Source organism: Castor canadensis, chromosome 14, assembly GCF_047511655.1.
Source record: "Castor canadensis chromosome 14, mCasCan1.hap1v2, whole genome shotgun sequence".
Lineage (NCBI taxonomy): Eukaryota > Metazoa > Chordata > Mammalia > Rodentia > Castoridae > Castor > Castor canadensis.
In genome coordinates, this window is record NC_133399.1 from 57,321,960 (window position 1) to 57,349,363 (window position 27,404).

General features: G+C 35.7%; 1 protein-coding gene across 1 annotated transcript in view; it reads right to left on the reverse strand.

The window, feature by feature from the left end:
- Positions 1-27,404, reverse strand: part of LOC109676412 (disintegrin and metalloproteinase domain-containing protein 5-like) — a 208,130-nt gene that overhangs the window by 11,515 nt on the left and 169,211 nt on the right. The window contains exons 20-21 of the mRNA XM_074053314.1: positions 19,237-19,423; positions 5,145-5,259 (exon numbers count right to left, since the gene is read on the reverse strand). Of these exons, the coding sequence (XP_073909415.1) occupies positions 5,145-5,259; positions 19,237-19,423 (302 nt within the window). The remainder of the gene's footprint in view (positions 1-5,144; positions 5,260-19,236; positions 19,424-27,404) is intronic.

The following is a 27,404-nucleotide window of genomic DNA, read 5'->3' on the forward strand; positions in this document are numbered from 1 at the left end:
GAATAAATAATCTTCCATTGTATTTGTGTATCACATTTTGTTTATGCAGTTGTCTGTTGGTGGACACTGGGTCTTCCACATTTTTCCTGTAGTGAACAATGTGGCTATGAGTATGGATGTACAATATCTGTTTGAATCCTCACATTCAATATTTTTGGATATATAGCTAGATATGCAATTGCAGAATATGATAATTCTATCTTCTGATTTTGAGAAAATACCACAACGCTTCCCACAAAGTTTACATCATTTTGTATTCCCATGAGAAATGCACAAGAGTTCCCATTTTTCTATATACTGATCAACATTTAACACATCCTGAATTTTTTATAACAGCCCTCCCAAAAGGTATGAACTGATTATGTCATTGTAGTTCTGACATTCATTCTCCTAAACTTGAGTGATGTTGAGCATCTTCTCATAAACTTGTTGGTTATCGTTCTGTCTTCTCTGGAGAAATGTCTATTCAAATCCTTTGCCCATTTTTATATAGTTTTATTGTAGTCTCTCTTAACATGTTCTAATTATCAATCCCTCATCAGATAATAATTTACAAATATTCTGCCCCATTCCATGGATTATCTTTTCACTCTGTTCCTAGTATCTTTTAATGCACAACAGTGTTTACTTAGGATACATTCCAATTATTTTTTCTCTTCTTTGACCGTGCTTTTGATCTCCTAAGGAATTGTTGCCAAATCCCATGTCATGACAAATTTCCCTTTTTCATCCAAGTTTTATAGTCTTAGCTCTTACATATTGTTGATTAAGATTGAGCTAATTTTTGTATATGGTAAAAGTAGTCAAAACTCATTTTTCTGCATGTGAATATCCAGTTGTTCAAACATAATTTATTGATAAAGCTGACCTTCCCCAGCTGAATGACCTTAGCACTATTGTTGGAAATCATTACCCCACATATGTGAGGCTTTCTGAACCCCATTTTCTACTCCACTGGAAAAACTTCAGTTTTCTTATTTTGTTGTCTAATACAATGTGTCAACAACTGAGATGGTACAAAAGAGCTCTGGAAATGACTTTTGTCTTTTCAGTGTAGGCTTTGTTGACCACATTCAAGAATTTAGAAAAAAAATTTTATTGACCATAATGGTGTGGAGAATATTGGTGGATGATGACATTATAATACTATGAATCAGACAATTGTAATGAAACAGAAAACATCACTCCAGTCCTTATGATGATTTTTAGTTTCTTCAGGCTACTATTAAGAAAAATTCCATAGTCCAGGTAGCTTATAAACATCAGAAATTTATGGTTCAAAATTCTGGAAGCTGAGAGGTCCAAGATCAAGCCACTGCCAGATTCATTTTCTGGTGTGGGTCCACTTCCTTGTTCATAGACACCCATCTTCTCACTATATCCCCACACAGTGGAAGGGATGAGGGATCCCTTCGGAGTCTCCTTTATAAGGATACTAATCCCATTCATGAAAGATCTGCCCTTGACCTAATGACCTCCCAAAGGCTCCACCTCCAAAATTCATTATATTGAGAATTAGGTTTAGGTCCTGATATGAATTGTGGGGGATAAAAACACTCAGTCTACAAATAATGCTGGCATTGATCATATTAATAAAATTTTAAACTACATCTTCTGATGGTGGCATTATAGTTTTTTCCAAAATTTCTTAGTATATTTCTAAAAGCAAATTAGATGTATAATAGGAAGGACTAGATATATAAAAAGAAGGACTTCAAAACATGCAGTATTCATGTATTGTAAAGAAGACTTAGTATAGTATTCTTTCATCTTTTACAACACTTGGCATGAATATGTATTTGATGTAGTTCTAAGTGAAGGTATGGTGGAGCAGCTCAAGGTGTAGAATACTTGCCTAGAAAGACAAAGCCTCAGTACTACCAAAAAAAAAGTCAACCAACTGGACAAATACTGAAGTTAAATATGGATGAAAAGAGTCAGATGGTAAGAGTGAAACATTAAGACTATTTTATTGTTTTATACAAAATAATAAAAATAATTTAATTATATTACAACATAGATGGCATAAAAATTGTGACCATAAATTTTGAACCTGTAAATTTAAATAGAAGAATCACAACCAATGGTCACATCTTGTCTCGAAGAGATGAATTCCAAATATGCCTGTTTATTATGGGAAGGATATGTTCCAGATTTGTGTTTTACAGTGACCAGTTGCATTTGAAACACGAAAATCATTTCAGCTATATATACTTAGAAGCCAAGTAAAATTATATCATGAATACTGAGTTTTCTATGCTTAATTTTTTTAACAAGACTGATTTTTACTATTCTTATTCCTACTTGTCTACATTATCTGCAATGTAGTTTTTAAAATGCAGAATAAAAGGGTTCAATAAAAGTTAAAGATCACTATTGAGGATTAATTTTAGACAAAGCTGACTTCAAGACAAAAGATAAAAGAAATAAATTAAAGAAATTATATAAACTGGCACTCTGGCTTACACATGTATTCTCAGCTACTCAGCAAGCAGAGAGCAGGAGGATTGCAGTTCAAGTCCAGCTCAGGACAAAAGTTAGGAAGATCCCATATCAACAACAAACCCAGTGTGGTACCACACATTTGTGATCCCAGCTACATAGGAGGTCATACATAGACGGATCATGGTTCAGAGGCCAGTCTTGGGCAAAAAATAGGAGATCCTGTCTACAAAAAAGAAAAATAAGGTGAGTGCTGGTGGCTCACACTTTTAATCCTAGCTACTTGGGAAACTGAGATGGGAAGATCAAGGTTCAAGGCCAGCCCAAGCAAAAATTCTCAAGACCCCATCTCAACCAATAGGTGGGCATGGTGGTCTGCTCTTGTCATCCCAAGCTAGTGGTAAGGTGGATTCCAGGCCAGCCTGAGAAAAAAACTTTTCAAGACCTCATCTCAGTGGAAAAAAGCTGGGTGTGGTGGCACTCACTTATCATCCCAGAGATAGTGGGAAGCATAAAATAGGAGGATTTCAGTCCAGACTAGCCTGAGCAAAAAGTGCTGAGGCTTTTTGGAGCCTCCTGTCTTCAAAATCATCCTTTTTAGGGCTTGAAGACTGGCTCAAGTGGTAGACTTCCTGCTTAGCAACTGCAAGGCTCTGAATTCAAGTCCCAGTTCCACCAACAAAGGAAAGAAAGAAATTGTAACCCCCTCGTACAACAGTAATATAACAAAAAAAAGAAAAAAATGTATAAACAGCAATTCACCTGAAAGATATAGAAGTCTAACCTATGCATCCAATTAATGAAAATGCTAAATAAATGAGTCACAAGAACTGCCATACGAAATAAACACATAATTACAACTGTAGTTTTTTAAATGTCCTCTGTCTGTGATCAAAGTGGAAAATAATCAGTTGGGCTAACTTCTTTGAAAGTATTAGCTACTATAAGTTATCTAAGATGAAATAGACAATATAGATGTCTAAATATCCATTCAAAAAAATCTTTAATGTATAAGCTCCCCAAAAGAGAATCTCCAGTGTCATGGAAAATATGACACTGAAAGAAGAAATAATGCCAGTTTTAAGCAATCATTGCCAGAGTGTAGATGACAAGAAACATTTCCTGACACATTTTATGAGGCCAGTATTATATGACTTAATGGAAGTAAAAGATAAGTGAGGGAGAAGTAGGAGGACAGGCAGTGTGAGTGGAGGGAAGGAAGGGAACTAATGTCTATCAAGAACAAAGACACAAAACCTTCAACAAAATATTAACAAATCAAATTCAGAAATATACAAACAAATACAGGATCATAACCAAGGAGTATTTATTGTAGACATTCAATATTGATATTCAAAAAATCAGTTTAATCCATCATATCGACAACCTAAGGGTCACTATCATGAGATCATATTAATTGATACTGAAAAGTATTTGCAATAATCAATACTACTATTAACAAAACCCTCAGAAACCAGGTATTAAAGGAAATTTCCTCAAATTTATAATGGCAATCTACAAAAATCTCTACATATGTCAACATAATTAATAGTACATGGTGACTATTACCATGTTCTGATGAAAGAAATTAATTTTTTTCTCTCCAGTATCATCTACTACTAAAATATCTAAAATCCCATATGTAGGCACATGGAAACACATTTAACAGCACTCATGAAATGTATATTTTACTTTCCTTCTAGTCTATAGCTCCTTTGCACCAACCACCCATATTAACTTACTCATATGTACAATTAACTTACTCATATGAAAAAATTGCTGTCTTGGCGCATTTTACTCATAAGTCCATACCTGAAGCATATATTCAGGTATGTACAAAATAAGTTTGATGAAATCAAATAGGCAAGATTTGTTCATGACTTTTCACCAAATAAATTTTAAGACATTTAGTGTCACATAACACTTATGTGCTGAGGGCATGGAAGATTTGGGTATTTCCCATTTAATATTGTGGTTAATTTTAAACATGCAACTTAGTTATGAACTGGCATACCATATAACACCCTTGAAACAGGCAGACTATGCAGTAAAACTATCATATTTTCTATAATTTGTGTCCTGCAGAAAACTCTGCTGTACAAATAGAAATGTTCTGTGAACCATGATTAAAATTAAGGGGATGCATTTTGAAACGCTCACTTCTAGGTGATGAACCAATTTGGGTTATAATACATTTCTACAGGGAAATGTCACAAGGAAACTCCCTGTATAACTACCTTAAACAAACAAAACTGTCATATTATTTTGCTTTTACAAAAGTGCAGGAGGGTAGAACTGGTCCTGCCTGCGGGGGAGGGGTTGATACCAGTGGGAGGAGGGAAGAGGTGGGAAATGGTGAAGGAGGGCAAATATAGTGTAAATACTGTGCACATATGTATGTAAATGGAAAATGACACCTCTTGAAACTACTCCAGGAATGGGAGTGGAGAGAATGATGAAGGGGGTGAATTCAAATAAAAATAAATTAAAAAAATAAAATGCTCACTTCTAGGTTAGACTTAAAAGTGTGTATACAAAAGAGCCATAAATGATTATTTCACTTTAAGTAAGGTAAAATAAAAATGTCCTCAATCATACTACCTACATGTCAGGTGCTCAGCATCTACATAGGGCAGCAGAGACATAGAACATTTCTATGAGAGTAGAAAGCTCTGTTGGAAAATACTGATCTTGACACCAACCCTGTGGGATCCAATACCCATCATCCATGCTTCCTCCTGGTGATGATGGTGTTGGATCACAAGATGGAGGAGAATATCCGACATCACAGTGACAATTATGCAAACTATTGCAAACCTAAAACCAAACCCAAACAAAAACTAAGAACGTTTTCTACATAACATAAACATTAATTCACTATTTGTGATTATTAGACCATGTAAACTATTAAAATATAACAATTTAGTGTAAACAGTTTTTATTTACTATGGAAGATAAAAATAAAGGTGATATAATAAATGTGAAAGCCATATTTTCAAATATCAAGGAATTATCTTTTTGTCTATATTTCTAAATAAAAGTTAATAGTATTCTTGATATAAATGAAATGCTGAAGCTAAAGATTTGTATAAACAGGTGCAGGGCACCAGTGGTTACTCAACAAGCAGAGATCGGGAGTATTGTGGTTCAAAAATATAGTCAGGGAAAACAGATTGTTTGTCCCTTATCTCAAAAATACCAAACACAAAAAAGGGCTTGCAGAGTGGTGCAGGTGGTTGAGCACCTGCCTAGCTAGTGTGAGGCCCTGAGTTCAAACCCCACTACCTCCAAAAAATACATAAAGAGTACAAAATGGTAATAATTAAAACTTATCACTAATTTTTGCTAAATTAAAAAATAACTTTGATAAGAAACAACTTCTGTGAAATATGGAAGAAAAAAGCTTAAAGAAGATGCTTGCTTAATCAGACACAAATAGCACAGCTAGAAATGTGGGAAATACCCGTAGCTGTAAATGTGGCCAGCGGAGGAGTTGAAAAAGGTCAGTAGTTGATAGTGAATCCAGAAGTAGTCTTCCACAGAATACAAATAAGAAATTTAAATTAGAATCACACAAGAAAAAAAAGAATCAGAAAAGAAACTGAAAGTAATAGGTCATGTGATTTGGGACAAAATTTTTTTTTTGTGGTACTGGGTTCAAACTCAGGGCTTTGCATTTGTAAGGCTGGCACTCTTTTGCTTGAGTCATATCTCCAGTCCTCAGGCAAAGTTTTGACATTAAAACACAGAGAGTCCACATTTTATCAGAGGCCTTGCTACAAAGGCCTCAGTTTGGGAATAGATTCTGGCCACACATATAAAGCCAAATGTATGGTTGTAAACACTTAAAAAGTTTACAAAATTTCTGCAACCCATCAGATAATTTCACATCAGATGGACAAAAAAATGCAAGTGTCTGATGTGACAAAATAAATACAAGTTAAAAATGGATTCAGCACATTAGAAGAACACGCCTGGCCAGAACACAAGGAAATGCACATTTTTATGCATGATATGTGGGAACAAAAATTGGCATACTATTTCCTACAGATGACACAATACCTATAAAAATGTAAATGTTGCATATATCACCCATTAGACTCCACTGGTGATTTAATGAAGAAGAGAAAGATGAATGTACAGCAATATGCATTGCAGCAGTAATTCTAATGGGTAAGCCTTTAACAGTACTGGAAAGGCCATCAGGATATGAATTTTTGAATACAGTATAAAAGATCCATAAGAAGACAAAAATTAAGGCTGTCAAAAGAGGAACGAAATCTCAATGGACAAGAAACTCTGATTCCACAAAAGTATTAGGTGATAAACAATGGCATATTAAAAACACATTAAATGTATCAGAATTTGTAAATTTGCATTGTTCATACCCAATGAATTTAAGCAATAGGTATACATACATATAAATGTATAATATATGTGCAATGTTTAATAAATCCAATTCCAAATGTTCGCAACCTTAATCTAACGTTGTGATAATGTTGCCTATTGCATTTTTATAAAAGTCGAAGCTTACTTCTCAGGAGCACTACACCAGTATGACGGTGAATGTAATTTAGTGCGTCTGTGTAAGTAATGAGTCCACTTTCCTTATTTAATTGTAATTTTCCAGAAGAAATCTCCACAGGAAAGAATTCTGAACCTTATTATACTGAACAAGGTGATCCACATGGACTGAAATAACCTATTTAAAACAGAGAAACTGTTACATACCCCATGTCCTTGGCATTTTACTAGTGAGTCGCATTCTGATTTATTTTTGAAGGTGGACACAAATTTGCATTGCCCTCCAAGACAAGCCTAAAAAACATGGAAAGGTAATAATGTTTATTTTATTTAATTTATTTATTTATTATCTTTTAAAAGTAAAAATGCCAAAACAATCACCGATAACAAAACCTTTAAACACAAAGAGTCGAGGAATCCTATTGGTCATGAAGATTACATGCAGGGTGACATACACACCAGATCAACCTATATTCATAACAAGGGTCATGACAGAGTCATTCTTCCGTGCAAGAACTGCGTTACTCACAGATCCCAGGAGGCAATGCTACGTACTAGGATCCTGTCATGTTTACATTTTCTCCAACTTAAGTGGCATTGCTTCTTATCTTTCAGATTAGCAATGTAACCTGGAGCAAGTTACGGAATCTTTCTACACATCAGTGCAGTCATCTTTGAATTCAGTTAGTCATACTTCACTGGGCTGTTTTTAGGGGAAAAATAAGCCAGGGAAAATAAGGCCCATGCTTCTGATGCAATTTCCTTTCATAAACAGGTCAGCCTGTAGTTGACTCTTCTGTAATGGACAGGAAAGGATGAAAAGTGTTTAGTCCTGGTCAATGGTTAGGAGAATGTTTTGCCTATAAGCTAACACATGGGGCCCTCTTTGGACAATAGTGTTTCAGAAGCAGTAACATCATTATTTGAAAACAAGGAAATCCCTAGTGTCCCAAAAATGCACTTCCTTAAAGAAACACCTACAGTATATGAAGCTGTTTCTCCAATATATAAAGATAGGTAAAAGTGTTAATTTTAACCATTCACTATTATTTATTTTTATTAGTATATATTAACTATATAAAACAAGGAGTTTATTACAATATTTCCATCTATGCATGCAATGTAATGTAAACCATTTCACCCCTTTATTACTCTTTCTTCTCCCTCCCCCCAGTAAGTCTTAAAAGTAACAAATATAAAGAAACTTTCTAATGCAACCAATATTAAACAAAGTTGCTTCTTTTTGCTGAAATAATGCCTATCTCCATATTATTCACTTTGTACATGACTTTGTGTATTTAGAATTTTTATTATAATTAAAAGTGACATACACATTATTTTTTCATGTTGATGAGTAGGAAAAAAATGTCTATCTCATTTCTATGTAATCTTTCTATCGACATTTGTATAGATACAGATATAGACATGTAGGAAATTTGCTTTTTAGGAAGCACCCACATAATATGAAGGTGAGATAAGGAAATTTCTACTTTCCCAACTCGCTGAAGTCAATGAGTATACAATAGGGACATTGCTTGGGGATGGGGACAAGCAGGAAAAGGAGAGAGTGAAGGGGGGTGAATATAATAGAAGTATTTCATACACATATATGACAATAGAATCGTGAAATCCATTAAACTGCTTTCAAAAGGGGTGAGGGGAGATAAGAAACAATCATAGAGAGGAGAATTTGATCAAAGTAAGTGAAGTGCATGCATGTATGGAAAATCACAACGAATATATTACAATTAGCATATGCTAATTACAGTTTTTATAATTAATAATATGTTAATAAAAAAGAGCAAGTGTAGAATAACATGAGAATAAAGTGAATCTTTAGGAATCTTTTAAACAGTCACAGAATTCAAATTGAAATTGACAGGCTTGACATAAATAAAAGCACCCTTTTCCTAAGGATGGTGGTGAGTAAGAATTTTATTTTATTTTTCTTTATTGTCCTGGGTGGAGGTACACTGTGGCATTTACAAAAGTTCTTGCAATGTAAAAAAAAGAGGCAATTTGAAGAAGGATTTAGGAACTTTCCAGGATTCTGAAATAAATAAAATGGAAGGCCATTGGTGGATAAAATGAATTAAGTAAGTGACCAAGAGAAATTCAGTGGCACCAGAAGAGCCCAGTTGGCCAGGCAAATGATGCTCTAGGAGATTGGCAGCTCAGAGTCACAGGAAGAAGAGGTGAAAGGGCAGGAATGGAAGGATGGCTTCATGTGGCATTGTCATGTGAGGTCTGTCCACAGAGCCACAGAAGTAGTTACCTCTCAACATCCCCTACCCATCATTCCCTTCCTTTCAATTGCAGGACACAGTCAACATAACACTTCTATCCCAAGCAAGAAAAGTGTAGAAAGGTATTTGCTCCTGAAACAACTGAATTAATGGCGAATGTGAATTCATGCTTTTAGAATGGTCTGCCCTCTGGAAATGAGCATTACTCAATTAAACTGCTGATTCATGGCTTACAAGCCAGCTTCTAAAATGACATTTGACAAAACCCACTCACACAGAGGAAGCCCTCAAGTTGTCTTTAAAATGGTTTGGCAGTAAAAATGTATATAAGCCCAAAGCTTCTACTACACCTACCAGAAAACTCAAATCATATTTAAAAGGAATCAGAGATCATTGAATACAATGAGTATTAACTAAAATTACAAACTGGAAGAACCTTTCAAAAGTGAGGTATTAATCATCCCGCTTCCACTTTCTTTTCATTCTTTCTTCTTCCTGATTCCCTCCCTTCCTTCCCTCCCTACTTTCTTCCTTCCTTTCTTCTTCCTCTCTTCAGCTCTCTCCTTCCCTGCCCTGCCTTTCTTTTTCTTTCTTGCTTATTTTTCCTAACTTCTTTTGCTTTGTTCCCTTAGCCATGGGTAACACTGGCCAGTCGCCTTTCAAATGCATGGCTGAATTCTCCTATGGGACATTGGCTGAATCCCCATGTTGTGTGGGATGGTAGAAACTTAGTTAAATAACATGACAACCTTTTGTGACATGTAAATCATACTTTTAAGACTTTTTCTGTACTTAAATTTCCAGAAATTTTATTATGCTGAAACTGCTATGAATTTCAATGGGTTCTTCCAGTACAGAGTTCATTCAGCTTCTTCAATTGGTAAGTTTATTCCCTAATTTGCAGTTTTTCCAGTTGTTATTTCATCAAATCCTTTTTCATCTTTAATGACGTCTTTAATGACAATGTTACATGCCTTTCTAAGTCAGTATTCATTTTTTCCATTATTTTCTATTATTCATATTTGTTACTTTTTTATTGTTTTGTCTTCAGACTCACTGATTCTTTCCCTATCCCTTCCACTCTGATCCTGAGCCCATCAAGTTACAAACTTGTTAGTGTATTTATTCAGTTCTGAGTTTTCCAGTTGGCTCTTCTTTATACTTTCTATTTCTTTGCTGAAATTTGAGTTGCTTCACTGATTTCAAGCATGCAGCTGCTCACTGAAACACATTAACAATGACTGCTTCACATTCTCTGAAGGAGAATTCTTACATGTATGTCATCTCAGTGTTGGTATTTGTTGATTCCTTTTCTCGTCCAATTTGAAATTCTTTTCTGTTTTGTGTATGAGGGGTGACTTTTGCCTGAAACCTGGACACCTTGGGCATTATTTTATGAGGCACTGAATATTGCTAAATTTTCTGTTTTGGCAGTCCTCCTTTGTTAAAAACTGTCAAGAAGAAAAGAGACACTGCATCATTTTTGCCAAGTATGGTTGGAACTACAGTTCCATTAACACCAGGGGTGGGAGTGGGCTCCAAATTGCTCCTAGGGTAAGAGGAAACAAACTTTCCACTGGGGGTCTGCTCCTTGCTCTCTGGCAGGGTTGAAGGCCCCTGTCACTTTTATTTTCCTGTCTAATTTGGATAAAGTAAAGGAGACAGGACTTTCTTAAGCATGTCTTTGCCACTTGGCCTCTCTGTCACCTGGTTTAGGATATATGATGCGGAAAAAAAGAAAACTCACTATTATATTGTTCGTTGGGTTCTGAGGTCCCTAGCTGGCCTGTCTTTGTCTCTCCACCCTTTATGATTTTATATTGCATTAATCAGTTCTCAGTTATTGTAGCAAATAACCCGATAATCATTTCATGAAGAGAAAAGGTATATTTTGGTTCACAATTTCAGTTTTCAGTCCATGTTTTATTGGTCATGCTAGGAAGCACATGGGAGAGCAAAGCTACTTACTTCATGGCCAAAAAAAGAAGAAGAGAAAGAGACCAGGGTCTCTTCCCAAAATTCCCTTCTAGGGCAAACCTCCATTGACCTAAAGCTGCCCAATAGGTCCCACCTTCTAAAGGTTAGACCACCCCCTAGTAGCACCATGGGCTGGGGATCAAGCTTTCGACACATAGGCCTTTGGGGCATGTGTCCAGCTCCATATTACAGCATTCCAGCCCTGACTCCAAAAAGCATGTTCACATCAAATTGAGAATGCATTTGGTCCCTTCATCAGAGTCCCAAAGTCCTAACTGGGTGAGTATTAGTTAAAAGTTCAAGTCTAAAGTCTCTTTCGAAGCAGTGCATGGTGGTGTATGCTATAATCCCAGCAGATGGAAGCCTGGCGCAGGGGGATTTCAAGTTTGAGGCCAGCCTGAGCTTGAATACAAAGCAAGACCCTGTCTTTTTTTTTTTAAGCCACAATGTCTCCTCTGAGGTGCAAGAAAAATTCATCTGTGAGTCCTTGTAAAAATCAGGAAGAAAATGATGTAATACCAAGATACAAGAGTACAGAGCAAACATTAATATTCCCAAAGGGGGAAAAAGAAAACAGGAAAGAGTCACCAGACCATCCTTCAGGGCACACTGAGGCAGATGTGGCCCCACAAAGACTTGGGTATCCCCATGTCTGGCTTTGCTGACTTCAGCTCATCTGGCCGTTCTCTCCTGCACAGTTTTGCACACTGCCTGAAGCCTCCCTTGACAGGAATTCCACATACCTGGCATCGCTAACTTTCTGGAGTTTCCACTGAATTTTTAGTTTTACTCTTAAAATCCTGACATCACCTTGTCAGGGGCTGCTTGTAGGAAATGGAATCACCCACACACTGGCCTCCTGGGGTTTCCTTTAAGGTCTTGGTAGAAACCTTCATAACCCCATATATAACCCCAGCCAATAATACTGATGCCAATGCTTGGATGTTGTGCTGCCTTGATATTTCCTCTGCCAGACAAACTAGCCCATCAGCTTTATTATCCAACCCCACAGAGTTTCAGAAAATGGGCAAAATTGCTAAAATTCTTTGTCACAGTGTAACAAGGATGGCCTGTAGTCCAATTTCCTATAGAATCCTCATTTCCATCTAAAACCTCATCAGGATAGTCTTACTATCTACGTTTCTATCACCAGTCTAGTCTTCTAGGCACTTAACAGTTTCTCTACCTGTCACTGCAGACTTTAAAAAACTGCCCCATCAACAAATTTCAAAGACTTTTCCACGTTATCAGGTAGAGTCACAGTGGTTGACTCCACTCTCATAGCAACGGTTTTTTTTTGTTGTTGTTTTAGTGGTACTTGGGTTTGAACCTAGGGCCTTGTGCTTGCTAGGCAGGCTCTCTACCTCATGAGCTATTCCACCATCTCTTTGTGCTTTAGTTATTTATACAGAAGGGTCTCATGTTTATACCCAAGCCAGGCTGGATCAAATCCTCTCATTTACACCTCTTGGATAGTTGAGATGCCAGGTGTACATCATCAGACCTGATTTGTGGTTGAGATAGGGATCTTGCTAACTTTTTTTTTTTTTTTTTGCTCAGCCTGGCCTGGAACCGCTATCTTCTCAAACTCTGCCTTTTGAGTAACTAGATTATAGCCACTGTGCCCAGTTTTGAGTGTATAATACACTTCACCTAACTTTTCTTTAAGTATCTTTATTAAAACATTTGATCTGAAATTCCTCTGAAATATTTTCTATTTTAGTCTATAGATTATTTTATCTACCCTTATACCAATGCTGCATTTTCTTAATTATCTTGATTTTGTAATAGAACTTGACGTTTGAATGAATTTCCAGCTTCCATTTTCTTTATTGAAATTGGTTAATTCTTCATTGGTTAATTTGTATTTTTAGTCATTTGCATTTAACAAGGTGTCTCTTATATATGCAAATACAAACATTTGCACACAAATCTACCACGTATAATATCAAGGAAAAATTGTACTTACTTGATTTGGACCACAAATAGTACCATCATGTACATAGGTATTGTCTTGTCTATCATTCTTTCTTAAATGTGCAGACACACACACATGGCCTCCAAGATAAGTATACTGGATATCATATACTGTCTGTGGTATGATTTCTGATTTTGTCCAGTGACAAACTATCTTTCCACAAAGTATAAACCTGGCAATGTAAGGAAGGAAAAAGTTATCTGCTTGTCACTTAAGTGTACCATATATTAGGTTAATAACAATTCAAAGTATAAGAATAATTCAAAGTGTCACTCTGATCAATACACCACCTTGTGAAGCCAAACAGCCATGCTACCTATAAATACTACGTTCATCTCTTGTTTTTATTTACATGAATCTTTGCAATAAACACACAGAACAAACACAACAAAATGTAGAATTTTCTAAATACATACTGAAAATTACAATTTCCATGACAGTTTCCAAATTTGTCACCTTGAATATTCACTTCTTGTGCACACAAATAATTAGAGCCCTTAGCATCTGAAAAAATCAAAAATGAAAAGAAGTTCCATTACCCATACTACCAAAAAATCATTTAAAACTTTTAAAAGTGTGGGAAGTCAATAGAGACCTGCAGAACACAGCAATGCCCAGTCAGTGTTATGTACTATAAACTTTTTGTGCCATCTATTGTCAACATGAGGAAAAACAACTAAAAACTACTCAAAGTACAAAAATTTGTACCATACTAACAGAAACTATTGAGAAACCAGTTATCTGTTCTCTTAAATAAAATCCTGATTGGCTACCCTATCTATTAATAACCCAAATTTGACTAATATCCTATTCTTTTTGTCCATTTTTCCATTTGAAATAGATAAAACTTGCTTAGTTGGTAATCTTATTTACAAATGTAGATTAAAACAGCATTTTTGTATAGCTATAAAATAGATTATTGACTTTAAAATAATTGCAGCTTAAAATAAACCCCAGAAAAAAAAAGATACAACCAGTACATTTTCCAAATAAGTCTGCACACTGTCTATCCGGGTCTCGGCAAATTCCATTTAGACAAAAGGCACTCCTATTATTGCATGGTTCTAAATTAGCAGACTGCACATCAGGTACACAAAACTCTGATGTTCCATTGCAAAATTCTGGAAAATCACACATATCTTTACTTTTTCTACATAGCATTCCTCTTTCATTGATCTGTGAGACAAAGAACAACAAACATACATATTTGTCAAGGTCAGTCAGGTTTTCATTTACTATCAAGGACTGATACATTGAACAGCATAGGACCTCTTTACTCTTTTGAAATATTATACAGTATGGACTGAAAATGTAAGAGAATGCCATGACCTATCTATACCACAAATGGAGAAAGCTTTTGTGACAATTATCACCAAAAAAGCAAGGATATCACAGAGATACCTAGGATAAAATCCTTGAAGCTGCATATTCATCTTTTACTTAAATTTATTTAAACAAATCTCGGGGATGGACCAAATCAGGGTACAATGTATAAAGATAGATAGATGATAGATAGATGGATAGATAGATAGATGATATAGCTATAAAAATGGAAAAGTGAAACCCTCTGTATAACTATCATACACTAATAAAAACATTAAAAAAAAGATCCACAAACTTCCTTACCTAAAAATATTTAAATATTTATTTTTCTATGCTTGACCATTGATCAGAATACAACAGAACAATTGGTATAATGTGGTATCGACTCTTTTTTAAATTATCTAAGTACTGCTTAGAAGCATGTTCATCATGAATAGGAGTAGAAAATCAGCTGTCTTTCATATATTTGCCCATGGAGCTATGTCTAAGTTGAAATTTTATGGCAAAAACAATTGGATACAATCTCCACATTTTACACACACTTTGGTAGAAGCTCACCTATTTGAAAGAAGATGAAAAAAATAGAAAACCTTTTACACCTATGGCAAATAAAGGTGAGAACAGAGTATAAGACAGTGGAAGGCTTTGAATGACAGCATAAGTCAAATTCTACATCATAATGCACAATAAAATTAATGTGGACTGATATATTTAGTGTAGACCCTTCCAAATGACTTGTAATGTGAATTTTCATTCTACCAAATGTGGCATTTGCGTCCATCTTTAAAAAGGAACCTACTAAGAAGAGTAGTTAACTACTATTTAAAGATGTAGGCAGACAGCAATGAGCTGTTCAGAAAAGCCTTAGTACCCAATCTCCCTGCTTTGTAGAGAAAGACAAGCATTCTGGCAGAGGGAAAAGCAACAAGGCTTATTGCTGAGAACTACAAACTCTAGCCCAGCTTCTACATTCATGCACCTTGAAACAAATAGATATTGGCTTTAATCATTAGTTGACAGAACAGAAAAGAACAACTTGCCAGAGCCACACTTTGGAGTTCAATACACTGCCTATTACTGAATCTACTACATTGATTCCTTTTCTGCCATTTTCAAAATGAGAGCTCTTATTATTCTTCGCTTGTCAGAATATTTCAGTCTGCTGTGTGTGGGTATGGTTGTTTTTTTTAAGCTACTTGATCATGAACAGTCAGGCACAACCAAGAGAAACTCATAGCTCTCAAACAATACAGAACTGGTATTGTAAGAATGAATTGAGTGGATCTTCAGTAGAGACTGAAACCACTCAGTGAAAAACAGATCCCAGAAGAAGCTTGAAAGGTACTTGAAAGGACATCCTCTGAATGGAAAATCACTTGTGTATGAATTGAGTTTCTGTTGTTCGCCATCAGAAGTTACTACTTAATGTGAAACAAATGACATGATATAATAATAGAAAATATCCTTAGGCTGAAGGTGTGGCTCAGCAACAGAGCACCTACCTAGCATGTGCAAGGCCCTGGGTTTGATTTCCAGCACAAAATTTTTAAAAATCCTTAATGTCTGCACTTTGTGGAATAGCATAATTCCTCTACAAAGATGCTATAAGGAATACTTAAGGACAAAAAAGAAATATTCATGCACAATTAAGAACTAGACTAAAAAAAGCCCTTCAAAGAGAATATGAATTAAAATATTTGAAAAATGTGTTCAAAAGAAGTTACAAAAGGAGTGCATAAGAACACAAAAAATCACGAACTGGAAATAATATAGTTTGCTAAAGCCTTACCTCACAAGTTTTTGCATTACAGCATGGTCCAGTGCCACACTCTGCCTTTCCAATCAGAGTACAAGCTGTAGGGTTGCAGCATTTTTTATAAACACATTTCTAAAGGCAAATACAATCAAGTGAGGCATAGGATTTTTATGACTTTATTTATTTTCAAAATATCATATGCTACGTAATAAGTTTTGGCTAGTCTACAAAAAGCTTCTATATAATAGTCACGTACTCAGTCAACAATAGACCCCATGTAAAATGTGGTCTCATAAAACTGTGATGGAGCTAAAAAAAAAACAAAAACTCCTATTGCCTCATTACTTGTAGCCATCATAATTTCATCTTGTAATGTGTGCTCATGTAATCAGACCACTTGCCTTTCATCTACCTAGAGTTGAAGCAGCGCTGGAAGCTGAGCAGATGTTGGCACTTTCCAGCCTCCAGAACTATGAAAAACATAAATCTCTCTACAAATTACCCAATCTCATATACTAAGTTATAACAACAGAAAATAGAGGCATACTCATTGTAATACTGGAAGTCAGAAGTTTATAAAAACAGGTAGCTATGTGTTATCATGAAGAAATTTAAGAAATCAAGGGATATTCCTTCAATTCCCAGCACCACTAAAAAAGGATACCAATTGAGTTCCTCTCTGCATCAACATTTTACAGCTTTCAGTCTTGGCTCCACATCTCTCAAGTCAAGAGAGCCTGTACCTGTACACTCACTGGAGACCTCAAATTAAAACTAACCAGAGAGGTTTCTTTTCAGAAGCAGCAAGCATCCTACTGTTCCCAAGATCACAGATTAAGACTTCTATTTTCTATCACCATGAAACCTTTCTCCCTTGTTATCTGTTCCCTACTTTCTTTCTTTTTAATTCCATTATTTTATAAGACAAAATAATGCGGTAAGTAAGATTCTACAATTGACAGTCCCCACTGGGATCATAACTGAATGATGGCTATCTCATGTTAAATCTAAGTCTTTATATAATCTTAGAGAATTTCTGGTTTACCTTATAACATATTTCACTGATATCCCAAGTCCATCATCTAGTACTTTCTATAGGGTTAGGCTTTTAGATTCATGTATTCAGATTACTTGTTTAAATTTGGAATTACTTTTTTGCAAAACTGGGGCTTGAACTCGGGGCCTTGCACTTGCTAGGCAAGCACTCCACAGCATGAGGCATACCTCCAGCCCTGACTTGCTTACATTTGACAATCTCACCTGTATTGAGAGTTTTATAGTCCAATTAGGACAGAAATTCAATAAGAAAAACAAAAGAAAGATAATTCAACAGTTTTCAGATAGATTTATAACTCTAATCCTTATTTTCAGCAGTCTCTGGCCATGCAACGTTTCTTAGGCCAACATTACCAGTGTTTACCCATTGGTGACCCAAACATGCAAAGCTCCTCCACAAGGAATGATCTATGGTATCCCTCTAGGATCTAGTTTTATCTGTTGGAGGATTTAATGATTAAAATGTCTTAATAAGTAGAAAATAAGAAGCCAGTGTGGATTAGGGGTTGTACAAGTAACACTATCACTCTATAATCAGTTAAAAATGAACAATGGTCAAGACTATGGAATACAGAGGAATTTGCCAGTGAATTTGTGTCTCTAGAAACGATCCTCCTTTTGTAGAATACTCCTTACACAGCCTGGCATAAATGTCAATGAGTTTGTCATTAGAGATTTGAACTGAGAGATTTGAGCTGATTCTATTGCAAAATCTATAGTTTCACTGTAGAGTTCTTTAATTTCTGTGGCTAACAGTGTTTTAGATAGTCTGATTGCATTGGACTATCCATCAGCTGAACCAGAAGGAGTATGTGTGATAGTTAACACCTTCTGCTTCACTTAGGAAAATACATCTGGAACGGTAGAAGCTTATTTACAGGAAACCCACAGAAAAGACACTTGGTCAGAACAATGCATTTGATTTTGATAGGGTCAAGATATTATCAGCAATAAGGCAATGAAAACATTAGCCCCAGAAGTTTATGTTATACATATATGTCTCTATGTGTATATATATATACATACACACATATATTTTTTGGCAGTACTAGGGTTTGGACTCAGGGACTCAGGCACTCTACCACTTGACCCACTCCTCCACTCCTATGCTATATTTTAAATGCTAATGAAGTCTATAATAAAATTACAACAAAAGTGTTAAACAAAACAGTTTTGATTTTATTTATGTCTCAAATGGAAGAAAGGAAGAAAAATAAGGAATAGTTCAGCTGTGCATGCATCATTGTTGGGTCATGTGTATTATCACGGATGACAATGGACATGCTATGAATAATCCAGTTCATTAAAATAATGAAGTTTCCATGGATGCAGTGACTGAAATTAGAAGATGAGGACATCAATGAAAACATTTATATCTTAGTAAACCAATGCAGTCACTTTGGAGGAATTTGGAAGTGATAATTACATTAGATTATGAATACTACTGGTGTTCTTAGTACAAAATATTGCTATTAATGGCTGTACAATGAAACACTATATGTTAGAGCCAAACTATATAGGTAAAACCACTGTATTTTATCCGTATAGTATGATTTTGCCCACAATTTAAGCTCTTTGAAAGCTCCAAATTCAGGATAAATCAGTTATTCCATGCCTCATCTCTCTCTCTCTCTCTCTCTCTCTCTCTCTCTCTCTCTCTCTCTCTCTCCCTCTCTCCCTCATGTGTGTGTGTGTGTGTGTGTGTGTGTGTGTTTGTGTAGACAGGGTCTTGCCATGGAGCCCAGTCTGGCCAGAAACTCTGGGATTATGGGTGTGTACCACCACACTGACACTCTGTCTTAGATATTTAACAAAATGGTGCAGTATCTTTAAAAATGATGCCCTCCCATTTTCTATCAAATCTATACATACAAGACTACATGCTAAACACAAAAAATCAGTCTTTGGATAAGCTATGAAGGTTTATCACTAACCTCTGGTGGGCCACAATCACAGTCTTCTCCACTTTCCAAAATTCCATTACCACAAGTCGCTTGCTTTGGTTGGAGAATCACTTCTGAAACTTTTTGGTTCTGAAGACATTCAAATTCAGGCTGTGAAACCATCTGCTTAAATCCATCCATGCTGCAACTGCTAAAAGTCTTTATACCATGGGATTGTCTAAAATTAAATTATATTCCTCAGATAAATGAAACAAAGGCATTATCAAAATAACACTTTTCAAAAAAGTGCTGTGACTTCTGGATTGCTTCACTTAAAGAAGAGTCAAGAAGAAAAGAAGATTTTCCTTTGCTTTTACACAGTTATTAAACAAAAGCAAAAAGTTCGTTTTATAGTAATTTGTTATAATAGACATGTAGAAAGTAGAGCACATGATACTCCACTCAACAGTGCATGGCGTCTTGTGAGCTCTATTTGAGAATATCCTATTACTGTGAGCATAATCATTATGCTAAGAAGCTCAGATGATCATTAAGAAATGGAATATGCTAAGAAACAAGTAAAAACTTTAAGGAACTAAAGGTAATTGTGTCATTGAGAAAAGAAATCGTTTTCTGGTTTGGGGTAACAAAAGTAATCAAATACAATTATTTCCATAGTGAGGAGTAGAAAACATACAAGCCCTTCATTCCTTCTATTGTTTCATTGTTAGTAACTTTTTTGTGTTTTATATTTCTATACTTTTTCTAGATGGCAGGGGGAGGGGTTAACTTTATATCACTCCTATGCTCAAGTGATATTCCTGCCTCTTAAAAGACTACAGGTTCACGTCACTAAGCATAGCAACTGTATTTCTATACACTTATGTATACTGTTTAGTTTTTGTTTAATTTTCTATAACAGTCTTAAAATTTGCATAATGGTGAAAATGTAGCCCCAAAACAAATTTTGCTTCCTAGAGTCCTGTGAATCTTAATGAGTCTACATTCTTTACCAAGCAGTTCTTATGTAGAAATGAATTCTATGTAACCACACCAGACCTTTAAAAATCAGGAAAGAATGATATATCTGTACTATTTAATCCTCAGAATCCATTCAAATGTGCACAAACACTAGAACATTACCATTGTCTGGCAACAGTCTCCTTAGAGTTGCCTATGTTTTGTTAAGCTTTCATGACCATGAAAAGTTTTATAATCACAAGTCAATTATTTTGTACAAAGTCCCTCAATTTAGGTCTAAGACATCTGTCATTAGTGATTACCCGTGGGTGAGGCAGCTCGCCAACACTGCCACAGGAGTATTTTCTGTTTATTTCATTGCAACCTAAAAAGTGGCACACAATTTCAATTTCTTATATTACTGCTAGAAATCACTTCGATAAGTTGGTTTTATTACTGATAAAATTACATTGACCAGAGTAATCTCCATTGTTCCATTATTTATTTTATTTTATTATTAATTCATTTTTTTCCTTATGAGTTTGTAAATGTTTGGAGAGAAGTACTTTGGTTTTCATATAAATATCCTATTCCTAATTACAACTTTTAATGATATTACTATGTATTTTCCCTCTTATAATTTACATTCATTTTATAGGACACTTTTTACCATTATTTGCATAAATGGACTAATTGTGTTTTCTTACATTTATTATAAAATTCCACCCCTCACTTCTCCATACATTAAAGTGCTTTCCTGTATTTCCTGTGCTTCCCCTGACTCATGATTCTTTGTCTTCAATGTATTTCACTTTGTTTTCCCTGTGCTTAAAACATTCTTTCTTGTAGTCCCAACCATTTCTATTCTCTTCTTTTGTTGTTACCAACCCCCACAACAATGCCAAATCTTCTCACACCTGGTTTTGTTGAGCTTTCAAGCTTCTTGTTATTTGAGTATCATTGTATCTTCTCACTATGAAAAGGGCATCAACAATTCCAACAAGACTCCAATAAACCCCAGAACATCCTCTTCAACATCGACTTCCTCTCCATGCACTAACTTTGAAATACATATATATGAAGTACATTTTCTGTAACATCCTAAACTCATTTTCTTTAATATGCCTTAAATAAGTACATATATATTTATTAATAATATCCTTACTCAATTCATGTTGTGAGACATTATACATCAAGGAATGTTACAAATATTTCCCAAGAGTAGATATAAGTTTGATTTAAAAAAATAAAAACCTTACATTGCCTCTGGATTCATTATGCATGAACTTCCTGGACAGTAACAGTTGTAGATATCATCATATGTTAATCCAAGATTAATTCCAAGCAGCTGTGCTATAACAACTGAAAATGCCTCTAAAGTTATAGCCTTTGGGTGCTAAATAGATAAAAAGAACAAAATTATTGCCTGGGTTATTTCTTTACCCAGTTGATCTTGTCAAGCTTTTTTTGGCAATACCAATTTTGACTTCAAAAATAGTTTATTCAATTTTTTTTCTAAGAGCAAAATAGTATATAGTATTTTGCCAATAGCATTTCTACAAATCCCCAGTAACTAATGCACTTTTACTCCCTATAGTTTTTCTGCTGCTGTACATCATATGCATATGTATACATAGTGCATACTTAGCACTATCTATTTAAGATTTCGCTATGTCTTTTTGTAATTTAATGGTTCATTTTCCTAAATTCCTGGATGATATTCCATTGTGTGGTTGTACTCAAATTTATTTATCCATTCACTTAGTAAATGACATTTTGATTATATGTCATCTGTGACAATTATGAATAAAGTTGCTATGAACATTCGTGTGCATGTTTTTGTGTACATATTTCTTGCTTTCAATTTAAGTAAATACCAAGAAGGATAATTGCTGAATCTCATGCTAAGTCCAACATACTGGACTCCAAAGTGGTAAGCTACTTTCTTACCTTGTTCCTGATCTTAGCCATACAGCATTATTGCCTCATCACAAGTATGATGTTAGCTGTTGGCCTTTGGTAAGTGCTCTTTTTCAGGGTGAAAGTTCCCTTACATTCTCATTTGCTGAGAGTGCTTATAAGTAGTCCTGTATTTGGTCAAATGGTTTTCTATGTCTACTGACAGGATCTTATGATTTTTTTTCTTTAGCCAATAAAATGATGAATTACATTAATTGCTTTTTGAGTGATGTGTCAGAAACATATATCTGGTTCATAAATATTAACAAATTTATAAATATTAATAAAGAGATAGAAATTAAAATGAAATTGGGCACCCTCTCCTAGAACCACTCCCAGCTCTGGGAACTCTATTCTTTGCCATTTTTCTATTTCAATAAACTCTCCTGCTTTATTCACCCTTGTTTAAAAGAAATTAAAATGAAATGAACAGAGATTCTGGAGCTAAAAATTATGATAAATGAACTGAAAGATTTAGTAGAGGAGTTCAAAAACACATTTGGTCAATGTAAGATCCAGTGAACTTGAAGACATGGTATTTGAAATCATCATGTCAAAGATAAAAATGTAAACAACATTGAAATAAATGAAGAGAACATATGGTTATATGAGTCAGTATCAAGGAGATAAATGTATGCATAATGGAAGTCCCAGAAAGAGGAGAGACAGAAGATGCATAACCCATGTTTGAGGAAAAAATGGACAAATGTTCATAATGGTGATGTACAAATTCATATTTTCTGGTGCTAGGGTTTGAGCTCAGGGCCTCATGCTTACTAGGCAGGTGCTACTTTAGCCACTTTGCCAATCCTTTTTTGCATTGGGTATTTTTGCGATAGGGTCTTCCTTTTGGCCCTTTCTAGCCTCAAATCATGATCCTCCTTATCTCTGTCTCTTGAGTAGTCAGGCTCACAGGCCTGAACTATTTACTGGTGCCAAGCTACAAATTCATTTTTAATTATTGTATAGAGGGATCCAAGATGGTAACTAGGGTACAAAGCAGAAAGCCTAAGCTCCGTGATTCCAGAAACCTCCTTGAGACATCGGAGCTGCAGTTGGATAATTCTGATTGCTTCTAGCCAAAATAATAACCACCATCACATTAGGTGCAGAAAAAAATTCAAAGACTGACCCTTAAATCAGCCTTTAATTGTACCTGACAGCTGCAACCTGTGGCACAGCCAACAAGGTGGGTCTTTCCCAGGGAACATCCCCCCACCTCCAAGGCATTTCACTCTCTCTTTTTTTCTTTCCTTCTCTTCTCCTTCTTTCATCAAGCAGAAGACAGAGCATCAATCAGAATCAAACTCTGAGACATCCTGAACCCCTAGTCCATGGAAAGCCTCCACACACCATGCTGCACTGAAAAAATTTGGCACCATTTCTCCCAACTGCCACTGCCAGCTCCAAACCCTCTTTTGTGTGAGTTGGCAGAAAGAACAGCTGAGCATCATGCAACACATGTGACTCCTGTACCCATCCCCTGGGAACATAAACCAGCGCAGCCCCTGGGCAGACTGATCTCCCCACAACAAAACTGAAAAACAAACAGTGAACTGTAATCTAACACCAACAGTGGAGGTGTGGGTGAAATGCTGTATTTGCCATGCAGAACAGAGGCAGGGCAAGGTGCTAAACTCTCAGCACCAAACTCTCAGTGAACAAATGCAGAAAAGGCCACAAAGGCTGAGAGCAGACACAGGGTGACAAACGACCTCCCAAAGCAGGGCAGGTAGTGGATCCCAGAGCTGATCTCCTGGGCCACAGGGGCAGCATTCAAAACCAAACTGCCCCACCTTGCTGTGGGAGGAGCTGACCAAACAAAGCTGCAGCAGAAGGATAACACAACTGCTGGCTGGTGAAAACAACAGCTCTGATCACCCTGCATGATCTGGCAAACCTACCTCATCTCACAATTTCAATTAAACTGGTAGACAGAAGAACAAAACACTACTCACAAGCCAATCACCTGGTGAGACCACATCAGAGCTTCTGCTTATATGCCAATACCAGGACTGGATGCCAGAGGAGTAACTTCAGAACTTAAACTAAGACTGAAATTCTACTGTTCTGGAACCTAGTGGTTTTATTGTTATTTTTTTAATTATTGTTTTTTTTTAATTTTATTTGTATTTCTATTTTCTTTTTTTCTTTCTGTATTATTAACTTCACCATCACTATCTTCTCATCCCTATTCTTACCTCCTTTACTCTCCCTCTTTCTCCTGTGCTGTAATCCATTGTTCTCACTCCCAACTACTCTTTTTGCCCTTCTTATTCACTCTCTTCCCATCTTTATCTTCCTCTCCAATCCTCCCCCAACCTGTCACCACATTAACCCTCCTTCCTACACACTCACCATCTGTTGAATAGTCTACTGTACCAACTTTACACAATCCCAACCCCCTACAATCCCAACCCCCTGCAATCCCTGACATAAGCAACCTACAACAACAGAAATACACCTAAACACACACAACAGCCACAAAACCCAGCAGCCCCTGCACTGCTTCCCCCACTCACCCACCCCACTTCCCACCTCCCCCTTTAATGCCACCTTCACCAATTTCCAGAATTTGTATATCTAGCTTAACAAGAATTACTCCCCTGCTAAATCCCAATGTTTATAAATAATATCACCAAAAGGTGTTCTATATAATATATAAACAACTAGTCTGGCATTGAATCTGTGAATTTGTTATTGCTAAACTACACCTCCAGACCAGGGACAGAAATAACATACCAACCTAGCTAACAACTAAGACTGTCACAACACAAAAATTAAATCAAGGGAAACAGAACAGTCAATTAAGACCACCAACTAGCCTATCAAGAACATAGTTGCATAGCACAAAGTGGAGAGATGGGAAGAAGAAGGGATGGAAACCACTCTCCTCAAAAAAAAAATTCAATAGAGGATTCAGTGGGAAATGAAGAAAATGGACACCCAGTTCCTGACCTCCAAAAAAACAATGATAAATGTCATTAAGGAGCCCAGCAAGGCCCACAAAAACACCCTCAAAGAAGAAATCTTGCAAGAAATTACTAAGAAATTCATGGGGAAGATACTAGACATAGTTAAGCAAAGTGTACAAGATGCAATCAAGAAATTTCAAAACACCAAAAATAAAGAACATGAGAAGCAAAGAAACAAATAAATGAACTCAGAGATGACTTAAACAAACACCAAAGTGAAACAAAAGACACTATAAAAAAGAGATAAATGAATTAAAGATGAAAAAATATAAAAGAGGAGTTGACCAAAAATATGAATGACCTCAGAAAAAAGAATCAAACAGAAACAAAAAACACACTGGAAGGCCACTCCAGCAGACTAGAATAAATGGAAGACAGAATCTCAGAACTCAAAGATAAAACAGAAATTAAAGAAAAAACAGAAGAACTCTTAGTCAAACACTTCAGGAGCTGTGAAAGGTATATGCAACAACTCAGCAACTCCATCAAAAAACCAAACCTGAGAATCATGGGCATTGAAAAAGAAGAAGAGGGTCAAGCAAAAGGGATCCATAATATATTCAATAAAATAATAACAAAATTTCCTGAATCTAGAGAAAGTTATGACCTTTCAGGTACAGGAAGCCTCCAGGACACCAAACAGACTTGACCAAAATAGAACATCCTTATGGCATATTCTCACTAAAACAAGCAGCACAGAAAATAGAAAAAAAATATTAAAGGCTGTAAGAGAGAAAAAAACAAATAACATATAAAGGTAAACCCATCAAAATCACAGCAGATTTCTTAATGGAAACCTTAAAAGCAAGAAGAGCATGGACTGAGTTATTTCAGGCACTGAATGAAAATAATTTCAGCCTTAGGATACACTACCCAACAAAACTATCATTCAAAGTAGATGGAGCAATAAAAATCTTCCACAATAAACAGAACCTAAAACAATATATGACCACCAACCCACTACTACAGAAGATTCTACAAGAAATTCTACACACAAAAGATGAAAGCAAACAAAACCACAGGAGAAGAAAAGACAAGGAATCAAAGAGCAGCACTGATTAGGTTGCACATAATCAAATCCTCAAACAACAAAAATGACTAAATGGCAGGAATCACCACATACCTATCAATATTAACTCTGAATGTCAATGGACTCAACTCCCCCATCAAAAGACACCATTTGGCAAACTGGAAAAAAAGGAGGATCCAACAATCTGTTGTTTACAAGAGACCCATCTCACTGACAGAAACAAACACTGGCTTAGGGTTAAAGGATGGAAGAAGATTTACCAAGGCAAGACCCTGATAACAGGCAGGAGCAGCAATAATTATATCAGACAAAGTAGATTTCAAACTTACATTGATCAAACAAAATAAAGAAGGATACTTCAAACTAATAAAAGGGGAAATACATCAAAAAGAAATAACAATTATGACCCAATGTCAGTGCACCCAATTTTATCAAACATACTCTAAAGGACTTAAAAGCACATATAGACTCCAACACAGTGGTAGTGGGAGACTTTAATACCCTTCTATTACCAATAGATAGGTATACAAACAAAAAATCAATAACAAAGTTCTAAAACTACATCACACCATAGATCAAATGGACCTAGCTGATGTCTATACAGTATTTCATCCAACTTATGCACAATATAGATTCTTCTCAGCAGTCCATGGAACTTTCTCCAAATTGATCATATCTTAGGGCACAAAGCAAGCCTCAGCACATATATGAAAATAGAACTAATCCCTTGCATTGTATCCAATCACAAGGATTAAAACTAGAACTCAGCAACAAAAGCAACAGCAGAAAATACACAAACAATTGGAAGCTGAACAACACATTGCTTAATGATCAATTGGGTCATTGATGAAATAAAAGAGGAAATTAAAAGGTTCCTGGAGGTTAATGAAAATGAAAACACCACCTACCAGAACATTTGGGTCACAGCAAAGGCAGTCCTAAGAGGAAAATTTATAGCCATGAGTGCATATATCAAAAAAATGGAAAATTCTCACATAAATGACCAATGCTACATCTAAACTACTAGAAAAATAAGAACAAGCTAAATCCAAAACAAGTAGAAAGAGAGAGATAATAAAAATAAGGGCCAAAGTTAATGAAATAGAGACAAAAAAAAACATACAAAGAGTCAATGAAACAAAAAGCTGGTTCTTTGAAAAATTAAACAAATGTGACTGAATGAGGAGAGCAAAGACACAAATTAGTAAAATCAGAAACAAAAAAGGGGAGATAAAGACAAACACCAAGGAAATCCAGGGAATCATCAGTGACTACTTTGAGAAACTATATTCTAA